Here is a 16,529-nt window from a genome sequence, read left to right as displayed (position 1 = left end):
GAGCACTTTGAAACTCTTATTTTTTGTAATATTATGTCAATTGTTTTACGAAACCATTTTATCATAAAGTCAATTTAGCTGCATGTTAACCAACTACGTCAGCAATAAGAAATCACATGACTGGTCATGTGATATGCCTTTCCTTATGTGGTATTTTTGTTGAGTCCTAAACAACATGGCTGAGTGTGACGATCTCCCACTTGTCATTCCGGTATTTATATAACGTAGCTCTTTTTTCATTCATAGAGTAGAGTAATAATCCTAATAGCACGTGATATGTATTTTGCTTGATACCCTTGTGTATCATGATCCTGGTGACCAGAAATGTTACGAGTAATACTCGAGTCTTAGTTCTAAATCTCCTTTTGGTCTTTTACATGAATCATCACTATCACGTAAAATTTATGAGTTCGTGTTTACTAGTACATTTCTTTGAAAAATATTGTTGCATTATTTAACAATAGAAAAGTATATTTAATCGTCTAAGCGGAAATGTGTTGTCCTTACGTCTAAATTTAGCAATTAAATATGTTAATATGATAATGATGTATACTAGTATTATACAGACAGCTAGTACAGTTGGAATTAATATAGTAAGTGGAATAAATATAAAGAGTAAAATAATAAATGTGTATGATATTACTGTATACATGATATACTGTTTAAACAAGTTAAACAAATGATGAAGTAAGACCAAGGGCAATGAAACCTCAAAGGAAGAAATAAAGGAAAAGAACTACACATATAAATTGTTCACAAGACGTTTTCTGTCGTAGAAAAGTTAGGAAGCTGATATACAGCAGTCATTCAACACAGATAATCTTTTCTCCAATGTTACAATAGAAAATTATTGATTGCTGCTGTCTTTCTGTTGAAAACCTACTAGTGCAAGCATGCCTTTTTTTACAAAGTTATCAACAATCAACAAGGCCCTATTTTGTCCGGATCATAAATAAACCCAATATGTCACTGTCATATTGTGACTTAGGTATGAAATTATTGTCTCAATTTACTATGATTATTGAGAATGTGGCAATCTGGGTTAACTGGATTGAAATGTATTCAGAGATGCCACCCACCTAAAAAAAAGCTCCCTAGGCATAATTCACACACACATATACAACACACGTGTCCATGCACAAACATAAATATAACTGGCATTTATATAATGATTTTCCAGGTCCAATCTTTGAGTGACCACTTTATCTGTGCAGTGTGTATGTCACAGATGAAGGACAGCCACTTGACCCCCTGCGGACACCGTTATTGTGGGGATTGTATCAAAGAATGTGTGAACAGGCGGCACAAGTGTCCATGTTGCAACAACAGGATCCGAGTAAATGATTTGATAAGAGATCATCAGTATGATGAACTTGTTTGTGAGTAGAAATGCAGACATTCAGTCTTTTTATGATATGAAACAGGTTAAATTATCAGTATGTTAACAATGTCATTGTGAATTTTTTTACCAAGTCTCTGTATTTAATTTTATTTCAACAGGTTTGTTTAACAGTGAAAGGGAAAAAGCAGAGAAAAAGTATTTTGATATCCTTATCAATAAAGGTAAGAGATGCTATGCCATGATCTAGTATTATAACACAAAAGTATGTTGATAAGGAATCTATGAACAGTTATTTGATGAAACAGAATATATATGCATATGTGATTTTGTGAAGAAACTTTCTGGCTGTCACTTTTAACAATTATTTTATTGTAATTCGTGCAGGACTCATTTGTTTATGAATATATGATTTTTTGACAAAAGTTATTATTTTACTTGTGATTAAAAAACTACATTGCAGCTGCTGAAACTAACCAAGAAGAAAGCCCATCTAGTTTTTCACCAGTTGAAAATGTTCTGAAAAGTGAGTAATTTTGAATGGGTAAACACATTTAAGGGGAAATGGAATTTTTTCATGTATTTCCCACCACTAACCATGTTGTAAAATCTTACAATGTGATATTTTACAACTTTGCATATGTTTCAATGTTTTTCACATGCCACACCCAACAAATACCGTCAATCACTTTTTCCAAGACCAGGACACAATTTTGCCATATTTCACACATGCTTGACAAAATTTAGAAAACAGTATTAAATGGTAATTGATAAATTCAGTGAGCAAACTCCAACAATAATCCATTTTGAATGGCATTAGCGAAAAAATAATCCTTTTTTATCATAATTTTTTTTTTTATTGTCAGTATAATTAGTGTTTCTTCCTCTCTACTGTTTGCTTGGAATTGTACAGATTTTATTAATTGACATTGTCTGATGAAGTTTTTACATGTACTTATTAAAACCATCATTTGATAATTATTTCAGGCCATGTAAAGAAGAGTTTGGTGGCACATGAAAGATATTATCAGGTGAGGATGTGTGCTATAGTGCAAGAAATTATGCAGGTCTTATTTACTCCTGTGCTTAGCGTGCCATCGTTTTATCAGACCACAACTTTATAAATATGCAATTATAATCTATGCTGATTATGTACTAATAAAATATATATATTTCCTTTGCCAATCAAAATTAAGTCTATCATATCCCACTTTTTGTCAGGAATTAAAACGTGAGCATAAGCAGAAGCTGGCCCAGCTGGATGCTGACCACCAAAGATTGATAGAAGAAGCTAAAATGCAGGGGCTAACAGATGATGGTGAGATGCTAATAATTGATATCTATGACTACATAACATATCTCTGATCCATGATGCAATGGGGAAGACTGTACAAACTAGACACACAGAATAATCTGAGAGAAGCAATTACATGTTTAGTTACAGCTTACCAATATCCTAGGTAAAAGTTAAAGAAGTATTTTGTTTTATCCCATACAATCGAGTTGTGAAAGTAATGGGATTTCCCTTTGTAGAACTGGAACACCAAATAGCAGATTTGAGTCAGAACTACCAGAGGCATCAGGAAGAATTAGACCAAGAATTGTCTGAGTGCTCACAGATGGTGGCTACAGCTTATGATAGGTAAATAGTTAGGGGATGTACCTATGATCATTAGCAAGAATAAAACCATTTCAAGATGTTGGTTTAATTAAAGATGGATGCATTTCATAATAATTATTAAAGTATTGACTGTGATTTATCACAAAATAATATTTTACAGTTATAGTTTTGTAGCTTAAAAACTCCTGTATGCATGCATATGTGGATGTGGCAAAACATTTAAACTTTCACATTGTTCTTGATAGTTGTACATGTAATGTATATCTGATCATATACATGTACACATTCATATGTGTATGTGGAAAAGCATGTTGTTCTTGATAGGTGAACACAGGAGAGGAAAGAGGCCATCTTCTGGGTCTTCCAAAAACGATCTGAAATTTTCAAGTTAATATTGAGGGGCATCTAACTTTTTTCTATTGGAAGACGGTCAAAAATGGAGGATGGATCAACAATGATAATTTGGAAGACTGCCTGGATCCACCCCTGTGAACATGTAGTCTGACCATGTACACCTACACATGTATGTTTTCAAGGTGTCTCGCCAAGAAATTTTGTAAAATTGGGGTCAAATTTATTTTAGGTATCTTACAGAGCACATCCCAGACCTGACTGTTCTACCAATAAAGATCTCTCTATGTATTTTGTGCAAAAATGTCACTGTGAAAGATGTCATGCTAAAACCAAGTGACAGGTAAGTCAACATAAAGAAAATCTGTAACAGTTAGGATGTTGCTAGTAGAAACCTGTCAATTTTTGATTACTCTGATGGCTGCTGGCACCATGGATAGATGAAAAATGAACTCTTGTTTTCTTTACATATTGCAGTTTGAAAGAGGTTACTGACTATCTTAAATCACACATGGAAGCTGAGGGTGATGACATCATCGCTTTTGGTGAAAACGTAAAATATTTTTGCTTTGGGTGAGTATCATCACACCATTATAAAACAAATGTAGGGTTCAAACATAACATTATGATTAGTAAATATCCAAATATGTGCAAAATTTCTTAGGCATGATGTCATCCAATGATTTTGTTTTAATTTATAGGTAAAAAATAATATGTCATAACCTTTAAAAGTCCTCAAACTATATTTTGAAGATTCATGTATAAATTAATATGCCTTGCATTACTTCTTCTGTTGCTTATTGCACTTCCAGGCCATTTTCAAAATACAGCATAGATGAGATGACACAGAAGGTTCAGAGCATAGAAGCAGGTGGCATCTCTCTACCAGATGTGACATTACTAGAAGATGACACCCGCCTGATACTTCGTTATGGTTTGGTGTGTGATTTTCACTATTCTTAGACAGGTGTTTTTATTTGAAATTGGGAATGTAACTCAACTGTTGTTAATACGTAATAAAATTTAGAAAATACTTTTTTAGAGCTTATTTTGTAACACTTCATCAGTCTGTTTTTAGAAAACAGAGTTCAGAAAACACCTTTGATTACATACATATAATCAGAGTAACTGATGGTCCTCCATGGCTAAAAAAATATTAGCAAAATAAAGAGCCAGTATTATTGAAATTATGAGACTTTCCCAATTTTATTTCATTTCTATACATATACTTTATCTGTTCAAAGGGACAAATAAGTCTTACTTAAAAATCTCAGCTGGGTGTCAGACTAGTCAACTTTAAAAACATATGCTATCTTTCAGAAACCAAAAAGCACAATAGTGGTGTATGGTAGTGTCCATTGTAAAAGTGATCTACCAAAACAGTGCTTTTCAGTAAATTTTGAGGCCAACAAGGTCTACAAAGTGGACTATTTCTCTTGCAAAGAATGTGGTATCAATTGTAAGTATGATGTTTGAAGACTTGACCTAGTTTAATATGCATAAAAATTATTTAAACTGTGGAACATGTATCACCCACTACAGAACATTATAGGATAGTAACTTTAGAGTCTTGCAGCTTCTTGTATTGATTTTCAAGCAGCAATTCAGCCAAAGAAAAAATGGGTAAGATTGATAAAAAGACTTTGGGCACTATTCAGTTCAGTCGGTTTCTAACCATCCATGCCACTGGTTCCTGCTTGTCCAGAGACAGTGGACAGGACCATAGAGGTGGAGATAGCTCTCCATGACATTATGTGGTTTATTAATTAATAAAACACTACTAGTAGTACACACAAAGCTAAGCTATGTCAACTTGACAGAAGTTGTGCATTTACATTTACTGTTGTCTGCCATTTTATCTAAAGGTGACTTTTTGCAATTATTTGACAGTGAGAGCTTTTATGCACTTGGACACATTTCATTATGATTATTTATGAAAATGTAAACACTGGATTTTGTTTAAAGACTTTCCCTCAAATTCATTTCGTTAGAGATTTAAGAAAATTAATCATTGTCATTTCAGGGGTTTGTCGGCCATGCATGGAGGTTTGTCATAAAGGTACAATCCTAAGCTGTCATACTACACATATAAAGTGCTTTATAATTGTGATATATTTATGTAATTACCTGTAAAACATTAAAAGATATTTTTAATGCGTGAAAGCAAAACAAGATTTAGAAATAGTACCAAAGTGTAGCATGTAAAGATTCAAACAGAATTTTAAGATTGATATTGATATTCTTCTTTAGTTGTCACATTTTTTTCTTATCTGATTTTGTACTTCAGATCATGAGCTTGTGCCATATATAATGAACCATCAACCCACATGGTAAGTGAACAAGATATCGTTATATTTAATCCACCTTCCTATGGGCCTGTGTTAATTTTCATGAGCTAAACTGTGGGATGTGTGTTATTCACGTCATACATATAATATTTCAGTTAGATACATTGAACTCCCTGTTGCGCAGGACCCAAGATTCAACAGCACACCAAACATCAGTTCAAAGTCTAATTATGAAGATAAAGTTACTGTTAAAGTTAAGATAAAGCACAATGACTGCAAGTTACTGTGATTTACAAGACCAAAGTGTATTTAGTATTTCTTAGCACTGGCAGAACTAACATGCCAAGAATGGTCCAAAAGATATTTTGTATCCCCTCCTCTGCTCACCAACGCATTGAAATATTCTTGAAACAGATTCATGCCTTTACTCTTACTTAGTGATGACCTGACAAGTTTTTTTTTTAATATATATTGCAGGGCATGCTGTTACTGTCCAAAAAAGAAGAAGTGTCAATTACAAGGCAAGCCGACCCAAACATCTCAGTGGCACAAACAATGGTCTGTGAAATAAGTAACAACAAACAACTTGAAAGCTTTGACTTAGGACTGGAAGACTTTTTAAGAGGGCATAATAGAATTTACATGGATTATATTTCATAACTCTTTTTGTGAAACATTCCTTTCAGCAATGTAAACTTTTCACTTTTTCCAGATTGATTGATCAGAATTGCTTTGTGCTTAAATTTTTGTAGATGAAAGGATCAAGCTTTTCTCTACAAAACATCAAACTTGTTCAGAATCATTGTGATAATGACCAATTAAGGTTAAATGACAATACCAAGCTATTTTAAAGAAAAGGTCTACCTTGTATTTATAACTTGAGATGCTAAAACATGTCAGAGTATTATGGAACTTTTAACTCAAAAAGTTCTTCTGAAGTAATAAACAAAGTTTGCCATCAAAAAAGTACAACTACATGTACATGTATGTAGAAAATAGTACCCAAAGTGAAGGAGAATTATGCACATCTAGCATTGCAGATAACAACATATGATGGTGATCACTACAGACTACTAAAAATAAACAGGTGACATCTATATGTACAGATGCAGTACATTTTATGTACAGACGCAGTCTGTACATAAAAACTTCTTTTCTTTCAAAATATATTGACTGATGATACATGTGAAAGAAATAGAAAGAAGCTTTTCATTGTTATTATTTTTATTGAATAAATCTTCAATAAGTTTACAATCTTGTTACATTTTTATCATAGTAGCAGTATTGGTTAATGTGATATGGGCAAAAGGGGTAAAAGAGGAATGATGTCAATGCATAGAAATTACGTACGTGAAAAGATCAATCTGTATATATTTCTAATTGAAATAAACTTGATCAGATAGTCAAACAAAAAGTATATGCAAGTACCTGCATCAATACTGAATAGGATACAAAATAGTTCATTTTAATTTTGAAAGAATCCCATACACTGAATAATTGCACCTATAATAAAGCACTGGAATATGATAAAAGAAGTTTGAAAGAAAGCATGTATTCCTTCTTTCAGATTGGTAAGAGGTCCGTAATGAAGGAAAATTTAATGCAAAACAAGACAAAAGACATTTTTATAACTTAAAAGAAAAAGTACCGATAAAAATTTTTTGAGAAATTTGTGCCTGTTTTTAAACCCAACTTGCACTTTTGGCACAACAGTTGTCCCTGCAGGGTTCAGCACAAACAAACACCATTTCTTTGATACAGTGTCAACAAGGCCAAAATTAATATTTCATTTTGATCTTAACTGCATTTAAGGCCAATTAGTAACCACAGGGAGTTTGAAACAAACTGATTACAAAACTTTTTTCTTATATATCTTGACAACAAGAAATCCGCATGACTGCATGGCCAAACACAGGAGATTGCAACATGTACACAAAAATACTTTGTAAGCAATGTTCAGAACCAGTTTATTGTTTTAATTCTGCTACTGAAAAAAAACGGATCTCCATACACAAATTATAATTGTCAATAAATAATCAAAATTCTTTCCAAATTCTCTTTTGATAATTTTAATTTTTTTAATCTTTAAGGGGTGAATCAGAGAAAATGCACATGACCATAGAAACTACAATCTAATACATCCAATTTTCATTTCTGGGGCTGTTATCTCTCATTAAGTATCCATTCTAAGTTTGAATGTTCATATGCATGTATCAATAATTAATTTAAGACTTGGCACCCAGTGATTAAGGAAGATACCAGAGATTCAGCTGGGTTCAACATCTTCTGATTGGTCCATTTTATTTCCCATTTTACTAACTGTATCAACTTTAACTTTCTTGGGTGACATGTAAGACCCCATTCCTGCAGCCCTGTCCGCTTCTGCTTGTGTGTATGGCTCTGTCTGCAAGGCTTTTAATCTGAAATGAAATATAAGAGGGCATCATTCTGTAAAATAAACATCATAAACATGTGGTGCTATATGTCAAACAGTGTGGCCAATGAGTATGGAACGCCGTTTGTACAAAAATGATGAAAGTATCATTTTGACGAGAAAAGTATTTTTTACAAAGTCGTTTTATCATTTTGCATGTCGAGTTTATCGTTTTGAGATACCGACATGCTTTGCACGAAATGATGCAATACCAGGGGTCGTCTCATAAAAATTGGTCGGAAAAGGAAATAACGCATCTAGGGGTCCATGTATAGGGGGCAAACAGAATGGGGGGGGGGGGGGGAGCAAAGTGATTTCCATGTCATGGGAAAATGAAAAAACGGCCGTTTTTCATTTCCATTTGATAGAAATGGCCAACATGTAATGGAAAATGAAACTCAATTTTTGTTTTTCCATTAAAAATGAAAAATGAAAAAATGCAAATTGCCCTCGTTTTCTATGTTTTACCATAAAATGCAAAATACAACATTAACAGATCCCCGATGTGATAGAAAATATGAATATCGACCGTTTTCGTGCTTTCTTGTGTTTAAAAGGTGAAATAAATTATAAAATACCCTTTTATCTCTGTCTTTGAGGAAATGACAGGATCAAAAAGTGTTCATTATTCAATTTTTGATTCAAATAGTAAAACGGAAGTCCGTTCGTTTTTCTGATTTTCATTTTTTGAATGAAAATGGAAAACGGACGTGGATGTTTCGATATCTCATTTCTTCACAGAAGCAGAAAGGGGCGTATTTTGTAATATTTTTCACTCTCTAGACATGGGAAATAAGTGGATGTTTCTATTTTCTATCACGTTTGGAAATCTGTCATTTTTGTTTTTATTATGTCAAAAAAGTGGGAAAAAAAAAACGAAAAATAATCTCGTTTTCCAATTTTGAAAGGAAAAAGGAAAATCGGGGCTGATTTGTTATTTCATTTTCACCATTTATCAAATGAAAATAAAGGCTGTTTTTTCATTTTCTGACGAAATGGAGATCACTTTGCCCCACCATTCATGAACAAATAGTTGTTAGTGCCACTGCCAGGCCACAAAGCGGTAGATATAGATCAAATCCTGGAGGAAGCTGATTTGGGACACCTGAAGGCCAAATTCAGAGACGAAGGGGTAATTATAAGGCTTGTGGCCAGGCACTAACAACTTTTTGTTGACGGTGAACCGGGAACCAGTCCTTGATGCGTTAGTTCCTTTTCCCCGCCGTTTAATATGAGACGACCCCTGGTATTGCATCATCTCACACAAAGCATGTCAGTATCTCAAAACGATAAACTCGACTTGCAAAATGATAAAACGACTTTGTAGAAAATACTTTTCTCTCAAAATGATGTTAGCAACTTGCAAATAAATATAATTTCTTGTCAAAATGATGAAAGTGACGATCTCAAAATGATGTGAGCACCTTGCAAAAAATTTTTTCTGATCAAAATGATACTTTCATCTTTTTTGTACAAACGGCATTCCATAAATGAGACATTTCATATTGGTGTGGTTAAGAACTAATATTATGATAAGCAGACACCAATATTAAAAGGCACTCTACTTACCGCCTTTTGTGTGGTTTACTGCGAAAGTGTTCTGTTAATGCCTGATGACTAATGAAGTGCTTTCTGAAAATTATGAAAAAAAAATTTAAAAATTCTAATAGTGGAAGGTTTATTATAAATATAAATAATAAGTAAAATATATACAGTATATAATTATCCTATCTGTAGCTATTTAAGTGTGTGTCCACGAGAAAACCAAACCAAATGTAGAAAATGCGGCAAGGTGGGGGCGAACGGATTTACATCATATTTGGTGTGTTTGAACCTTTATATGAACAATATCCGAGGCTGCAATTTTTCCTGAAAAAAATCCCTTCTTACAGAGATATGGCCAGTGACAATTTGGGGGGTTTATCAACCAAAAATTCTTCTGAAAAACAGGGTTATATTGATTGGCCTTAAAGTTTATACAGGTGTCACCAAATGATTTAGTTTGGTGATATATTATAACCTAAAGATAGGGGATTAAAATGATATACACTTTTTCCACTCTCTTTGTTTCCATGGTAACAAACCAAGCGTTTTTCTCAGGCCTACAAACCACATGCTTTGAACACCCCCCTTCTATTTTTGACAATATCTTCATCTTCACAGGTCTTTGGGGTAAAGCGTGTTCAGGACTAACAGATAACTCATTAATCTATTTATACATGAAATCAAAACTTACTGCTGTTCTACAACTTGTCCGTTGTAACAGATAGAACATGACCTAATTTCTTCATTTTTCGTAAATATATCCGAACACGTATATCGGTGCACTGAACTTCAGCCATCTCTTTCAAGTCAACGAATGGTTTAAAACACTGTTAGTTGAACTTTTTATTTTCATTTTACCTATTCTAATTTTTTTCTGGTTAAAACAAGCATCTAACACATTTTAAAACCATGTGAAACTAATGAACTAATGTACTAACGTCAGAACAACACAACGTCATTATCCAACATGGCGGAAATCGCAGACTGTTTGTTTACAAATCTTCCTCAACGAAGTCGTATATCATGTGGTTTATACTCTGTCTACAGATATAAAAAAACATGAAGTGTATTGAAAAATTGCAACAGAGATATTAACAGTCATCTTCGTCGCGTTTACGTGAAGCAAAACAGCGTGAGTTACGAAAGCACACTGATTCTTGTCAGGTGTGAATTCTTTTGTATCCGATGACAGCAATTGGACTTTTTCAAGTATCTTTGGGAGAATAAATGGGTTACACCATGTGACCAGCACTGGGATATGGGCTTGGTTTGTGCTGGAAACCATCCACACAGGGGAAAACGAGCCTATAACGAAATATGTCATGGGATTAACTTGCAGATGTCAGTGTAGACAAAAAGCCATTTGAATATACTGATGCCACTTGTGCCACTTGGTTCAGGTAAGAAACGGGTTTGTTTGTATTTTTATACAGGCTAAAATCCAGAAAAAAAGTTCACTCAGAAAAATGATCTAGGTGTAATTTTTTAATGGTAAACGCTCCATTTTTTTAAAAAGAAAAATGCCCCCTTTCAAATAATGAAATTGCAGCCTAAGGACCTGTGATAATTTTATCTTTTAAGCTATATTTGTGTGGGTATTTATGTAGGTTTAATGGTACTTGGGTAAAATAAATTTAAGGGTAACAATTGGAATTAGATTGAAGCTAGGGCTGGTCTTGGCAAAATTGCTAGGCTCATCATAATTAATATTCAAAACCATGCCTTACTTATAAAACATGGACAAATGGGATAATAATTTATTTTTCATCAATGTATCAATTAACTTTCAGATAAGTGTTTTCATGTGTCTATAGTAAGCTATATTTATATTTCAGGCATATTTGAGAAGTGTTATTTGACACACAGTGATCTTATGGTCAGCAAAAGAGTCCAAAGTCTTGCAGAAACTGAAACTAGTGTGGAAATGATGGCTGTTGTAGAAAGGCATGTATGTAAATGAAAGCCACAATATAACAAATGCTGAGGAGATGCATGAGGCCCTAGTTTCTGCAGTTGGAGCCATTTTCTACATCCAGCTAGACAGACATCTTCCAAACCTGCGTGGACTGGAGTGTCCAATTACAACAATTTAGCTTTCTTGATTCCTACAACATGAGAAAAGGTGTCTTCCTTCCTTGAGCAGTTTTAACATGAGTGATACTGATGTTAAAGGGATAATAACTCTTCGTATGAGATCTATATTTTACAATAAAAACCCTGTGAATAACTCATAGAAATATAATATATTCTGTTTTACCACAAAAACAGCAGTTATAACTATTATTCTGATATCTGAACTTGTCTTTAGACCACGTGACCTCCATTGATGTCTATACTCTGTTAAAATCTCTTAAGAGATTTTAACAAAAAACCAAACTTTTTAGAAAAAAACCAGGGACCGTCTTTGAATGTAAAAATGGATTCATTAACCATTGGTAAGTATGGGAAAATTGATGTTTACTCCAGGAAAATTCATTTTTTGGCAAAAACAAAGAGTTATTATTGCTTTAAAGTTAATTTGGGTTTTTCTGAGGCAAATATGCCAACTGGGACTATACCAAGCAAGCTCACAAACAGGGAAATTTTTTCTTGTCCAGAGAAGTTTTCTCTGAAATCTTTTGCTACTAAGACTGAAGAGTATTTGTAAGGTCTTTTTTTAGACCACAGTTATGAAATGTGCCAAAAAAAAAAGCTTTTGATCAAATTAAAGTCTAGTGGGCCAACAATCTGACTAAAGAAAAACTTAAAGCACATCAGCTGTGAGAGAACTCCACCCTCTTGAATATCTCACTGAGTTACACAATGGATGAGCTTTAAAGTCATCTAAACCTTTGAAACTATATTCAAATAAAGTAAAGGAGTTTTTACTGAAGGAGTTTAGAAGGGCACAAGAAACAGGCCAGCAGAACCTAGCATTTGTGAGCATGAAGATGAGATTGAAATGTCAGTAAGGAGGGTTACAGACTATTCAGGAAGAAAAAATCGGCGGTTATTTTTGAATGTATTAAAAACTTTGATGTTATGAGCTGTAATGTTTGATACAAAACTGCAAAGATGTTTCATAACACCAGGATATATTTTGCGGTTGTGTTAGTTTTGCTTTTTTGAATAGAAAATTATCTTGTTTTGCTACATTATGATATAGTTTGTAATGATCACAACTAATGTTGCACTGCTTTGCATGTATTGCTATATTATAATTTTGTGATTTTTTTTATTATTTGTAATTATTCATCTGAGACAACAATAAACTAAATTGAATAATTTTTTAGTTACTGTATGCTCATAAATAGTCACCAAAAAGTGGTGTGGATGATTAAAAAAAACTCTTGATAATTGAAATAGATTTGTTCTGGCTTTGCTATCATAAATACTATGGCATATCCTGATCTCTATATGATAAATATTGCACCAAAAAGAAATCGCTACTAAACTAAGATTTTAATTTGTATTCACCAAATTGATGATATTAAAAAAATATATATATATTAAAATTATCTTGTAAACTCTCAAGTTAATTGCCAGTGCCTATCCAAAGTAACAGAATCTATCATTTATTTCCTCTAAATTTTTTGTCCATATAAATTAAGAAGTCCATATATGGCAATTTACAAATATGAAGCCCAGTGACCTTGACCTACTGACCTGATGTTCATTAGTACACACCCACTTTCCATGTTCACCAGCCCTATTAATTTAGTAACATCATTGTAGAGCAAAATGGTTTAATAAATTAATCGAACCTATCGTCTACATAGACTTGAATGAATCCACCACGATTTTTTGCCTTAAAAATGGCCAACTTTGGAGGTATTTTTCAGTACCTGTTTTAATACAGCAGTAACTTTTGAAACTTGATTTGGAATGACCCATATCTGCCTAAAATATTCATGCAGTTTTATAGCTGTAAACCCTGTGAAGATGGAGATATATGCAATTAAAGATGGTAGTATCAAAATTGGACTTTGGGGGGAGGGGTGTTATAAATGGGTGTGGCTCGCCCAAGCAGGGTCTTATCTGAATTCTACATATATCTGTGGCAAGCCAAATGATTGTTTTCAATGATTGTAAGGTCTAATATTTTTTAGTTTTCTCCATTTTTGTTTAATTTACACAAAATATATCATTATTTTTCCAAGGTAAAAATGGAGTCTCAAAGAGCCTACATAAGCCATGACTTATAATAGGCTATAATTCTCTGAAGAAAGGATATTTTTGGGATTCCTTCCTAACTCATGAATAACTTCCTAATATGCCTCCATACAACAAATTTGGTTGAAATCCGCTGACCCCCACCTTGCCACCCTGGGCTGGTTCTCTCGTGGACAAGCTCTTAAATTTTGAAAAAATTTATACAAAATTTTAAAAGTAGTAATGATTGGCTAGGAGTCCATCACTGGTTAAAGGTGGACAAGTCTTGGACAAAATTAAGTCTTCATATTTAATGGCTCTGATAATATTTGATATGGCCATTATGAAAAATGGACTTTTTCACTATAATTTCCCTCTATGTTGAATATTTAACAGTGCCTAAGTGTGACCGGATCTGTAATCCAGCCTGGTGTTTTTACACATAATTCACTAATGCTGGACTACAGATGCTGATCCTGAATATTGTGTTGAGATGCAAACGTGCATTACCAGTGATTACTACCGAGTAATATTGCTACAAAACACTACATGCACAATTTACTTGGTCAATTAAAAAAAGACCATTAAAACAATATTGTTATTATGCCATACAAAGCTTGCATAATATTATGTTGCTTTAAAAAATCAATAAATTCTAACAAATGCAACTATGTCAATATTTTTAAAGAACCTTGTCACACAACTATACCCAGTCATTTACATCATCATTGACATGTACATCATGTTAGATCAATCAAGTTGGCCACATACAACCACAATGTATGTGCTCTTATGTATTGTTCTGTGAGGATTGTATTAACATAAGTTAGTTTGAAAATATTTACTTAACCTTTTTTTATTTTTTATTACAATGACTGAGGAATCTTGAACTTTTACACTCAAAGACCAATCAAGTAAATCACCATGTATTATATCTGTAAATACTCTTGAAGACCGGAGCAAGGGAGAATGCCTATTGCCAAAAACTGACCTTGTTTTTTTTACATCTAAAACAAAAAATTTTATTCCCATCTCACCAAAAATTGTGTTTCCTATCTAATGAAAAAATTACAATGATTTATAAGGCAAGATGGGTTGTCTCACATGCATGGTTGTCTTAAAGTTTATTAATCATTTTTATTTAGTGCCTATGTATTCGGGTAGGGATCTCGGTGTTGATAATCAGAAATACCCCAAATCTTCAAACTTAATGTAAAATTAAGTGAAATTTCTTAGGTTTTGTAGGAGAGTGGTGTCAGAATTAATGGCAGACTAGCAACACCTGTGTGGAAGCAATGCAAACTGACAGAATTTGTTTATGGGCAATTTCTTTTTTAGGGTTGCTTTCTCTCAAGTTCTGTTGAATAACAATTTAACATCAGTTTTGCATGTCACTTTTAAACTGCTTTCTAAGAATTCATACATTTTTGGCACATGAAGTTTCAGCCTTATAGCCAGGATGTGGATATTTTTGCACTGAGTGTTTGTTTGAGGCCTTATCCCTGGTAAAAACCTTGAAGTAATATAACATGTAAGGTCAAAAAGTGAGGTAACAGGAGCTCTAGGAAATATAATTTATGAATAATGCATATTGTTGTGTAATTGCCTGCAAGAGAAATCCTCCCTTAAGGCCTGTTACATAGTACATGTATGTCAACACAAAATTCATACAAATGTTAGTAGTCAGGGTCCGGTAGTCAGCTATAGTCAGAATATCAAAGAGGGTAATGCCACTAATATTGGGTTTGATTATTATTATTATTATTATTATTATTATTATTATTACTATTTTTTTTTTTTTTTTTGCCACCTCTATAGCTAGCAACAATTTGGACAGTTCAGATATATGCAGTACATGGTACTTTTGCAACTTCCCTCACGCTGTAACTCTAATTCTAAATGTTAATCAGAGTAAAATTATGTGGCATCTTTGATCAATGTCTAACTATTTAAATAAATAAGTTTAGAAATTTACAAACTTTTTTCTTTTTTAATAAACCTTCAAGCTCTTTGGCCAATGTGATTACAGCAAAATTTCACTCGTGATAACTCGGACTCTCATTATATGTCGAAGGCATAAAATTTCAATGACTTGTTAAAAACATATTTAAAATAGTAAATGAATTGCAAAACTAATTTATCTGAATAGCAAAGACAATGCTAAAAGTCACCAAACGCACCACACATACAAGTTTAGAAAGGATATTAAAAATCAGAGTTAATTAAGTGGTGAGGGAAATACTGCAAAAGTGCCGAAAATATATTTTTCAAACACGTATAGTAAGCTTACGCGCAATGCAGGCAGTAATGCTGACCGCTACCCGGCAAATCGTGATCAATAGGCTGGTTCAACAGTTTCTTTGCATTCCCTGCTTTCATGTCTTCATGAATTTCATCTAAATCCTTCGTTTTTCGTCTTGTTCTGTACTTTTCTTTCAGCGGCTTGTCGCCTTTATGCTGCTTTTTTCTCGCAAGTCGACCCATTATTTCAATAACACCTAGACTAAGTAGTCATAAAGTCGGTGAATACACTCACAGAAAGAAGGATTTGTTAAAACTTATACTAATCAAATGAAAGCATGCTCGACATACATGGAAGCTGCCATGTTTGTAAGCTCTATAGCACGATGTTTATAACAACTATAGCGCGTAAAATCTATGTCCAACCAAAAAAGTGAATCAAAGAATGCGACGTTAAAATATTGTAGATGACATTAAAACGGTAAAGGGTTAGATTTACCACCACCACCACTTTTTTCTGAGGCAGAAAGAAGAGCTTAATGGGAATAAGATTTCTACCACCACCACCACCACAACCCC

The 16,529-nt window shown here is 33.4% G+C and overlaps 2 protein-coding genes across 2 annotated transcripts; one reads left to right on the top strand and one right to left on the bottom strand.

Annotated features, from left to right (window-relative positions):
• The first annotated feature begins 83 nt into the window (after nt 1-83).
• LOC106182014 (uncharacterized) lies at nt 84-6,706 on the top strand. Its single transcript, XM_013566620.3, has 14 exons — nt 84-211; nt 1,181-1,379; nt 1,501-1,563; nt 1,803-1,865; nt 2,327-2,370; nt 2,561-2,657; nt 2,873-2,981; nt 3,544-3,654; nt 3,789-3,884; nt 4,124-4,250; nt 4,632-4,770; nt 5,335-5,370; nt 5,599-5,641; nt 6,077-6,706. Exons 1-14 carry the CDS (start codon nt 176-178, stop codon nt 6,168-6,170), a joined length of 1,257 nt encoding a protein of 418 aa, XP_013422074.1. The 5' UTR covers nt 84-175; the 3' UTR covers nt 6,171-6,706.
• Nucleotides 6,707-6,946: 240 nt separating this feature from the next.
• Nucleotides 6,947-16,527, bottom strand: LOC106181994 (zinc finger protein 593). The gene is made up of 4 exons (XM_024077713.2): nt 16,450-16,527; nt 16,000-16,212; nt 9,603-9,665; nt 6,947-8,019 (listed from the first exon to the last, which is right to left on the bottom strand). The coding sequence occupies exons 2-4, from the start codon at nt 16,191-16,193 to the stop codon at nt 7,866-7,868; spliced, it is 411 nt and encodes a 136-aa protein (XP_023933481.2). The 5' UTR covers nt 16,194-16,212; nt 16,450-16,527; the 3' UTR covers nt 6,947-7,865.
• Between the last annotated feature and the right edge of the window lie 2 nt (nt 16,528-16,529).

Source organism: Lingula anatina, chromosome 1 (assembly GCF_051362555.1).
Source record: "Lingula anatina isolate TDL-2025a chromosome 1, LinAna3.0, whole genome shotgun sequence".
Classification (NCBI taxonomy): Eukaryota; Metazoa; Brachiopoda; class Lingulata; order Lingulida; family Lingulidae; genus Lingula; species Lingula anatina.
The sequence above is the reverse complement of the archived record's forward strand: the minus strand, read 5'-3'. Positions and strand labels throughout refer to the sequence as shown.

What these genes read in the sequence shown, in the direction of transcription:
- LOC106182014 (XM_013566620.3), top strand. Translation starts at nt 176, where the DNA reads ATGGCTGAGTGTGACGATCTCCCACTTGTCATTCCG. An exon ending in TCAGTATGATGAACTTGTTT is followed by an intron (nt 1,380 to 1,500) that starts GTGAGTAGAAAT and finishes TTATTTCAACAG; the next exon opens with GTTTGTTTAACAGTGAAAGG. An exon ending in CATGGAGGTTTGTCATAAAG is followed by an intron (nt 5,371 to 5,598) that starts GTACAATCCTAA and finishes TTTGTACTTCAG; the next exon opens with ATCATGAGCTTGTGCCATAT.
- LOC106181994 (XM_024077713.2), bottom strand. Translation starts at nt 16,193, where the DNA reads ATGGGTCGACTTGCGAGAAAAAAGCAGCATAAAGGCGACAAGCCGCTG. An exon ending in CATTACTGCCTGCATTGCGC is followed by an intron (nt 9,666 to 15,999) that starts GTAAGCTTACTA and finishes CATAATTTTCAG; the next exon opens with AAAGCACTTCATTAGTCATC. An exon ending in AGTAAACCACACAAAAGGCG is followed by an intron (nt 8,020 to 9,602) that starts GTAAGTAGAGTG and finishes ATTTCATTTCAG; the next exon opens with ATTAAAAGCCTTGCAGACAG.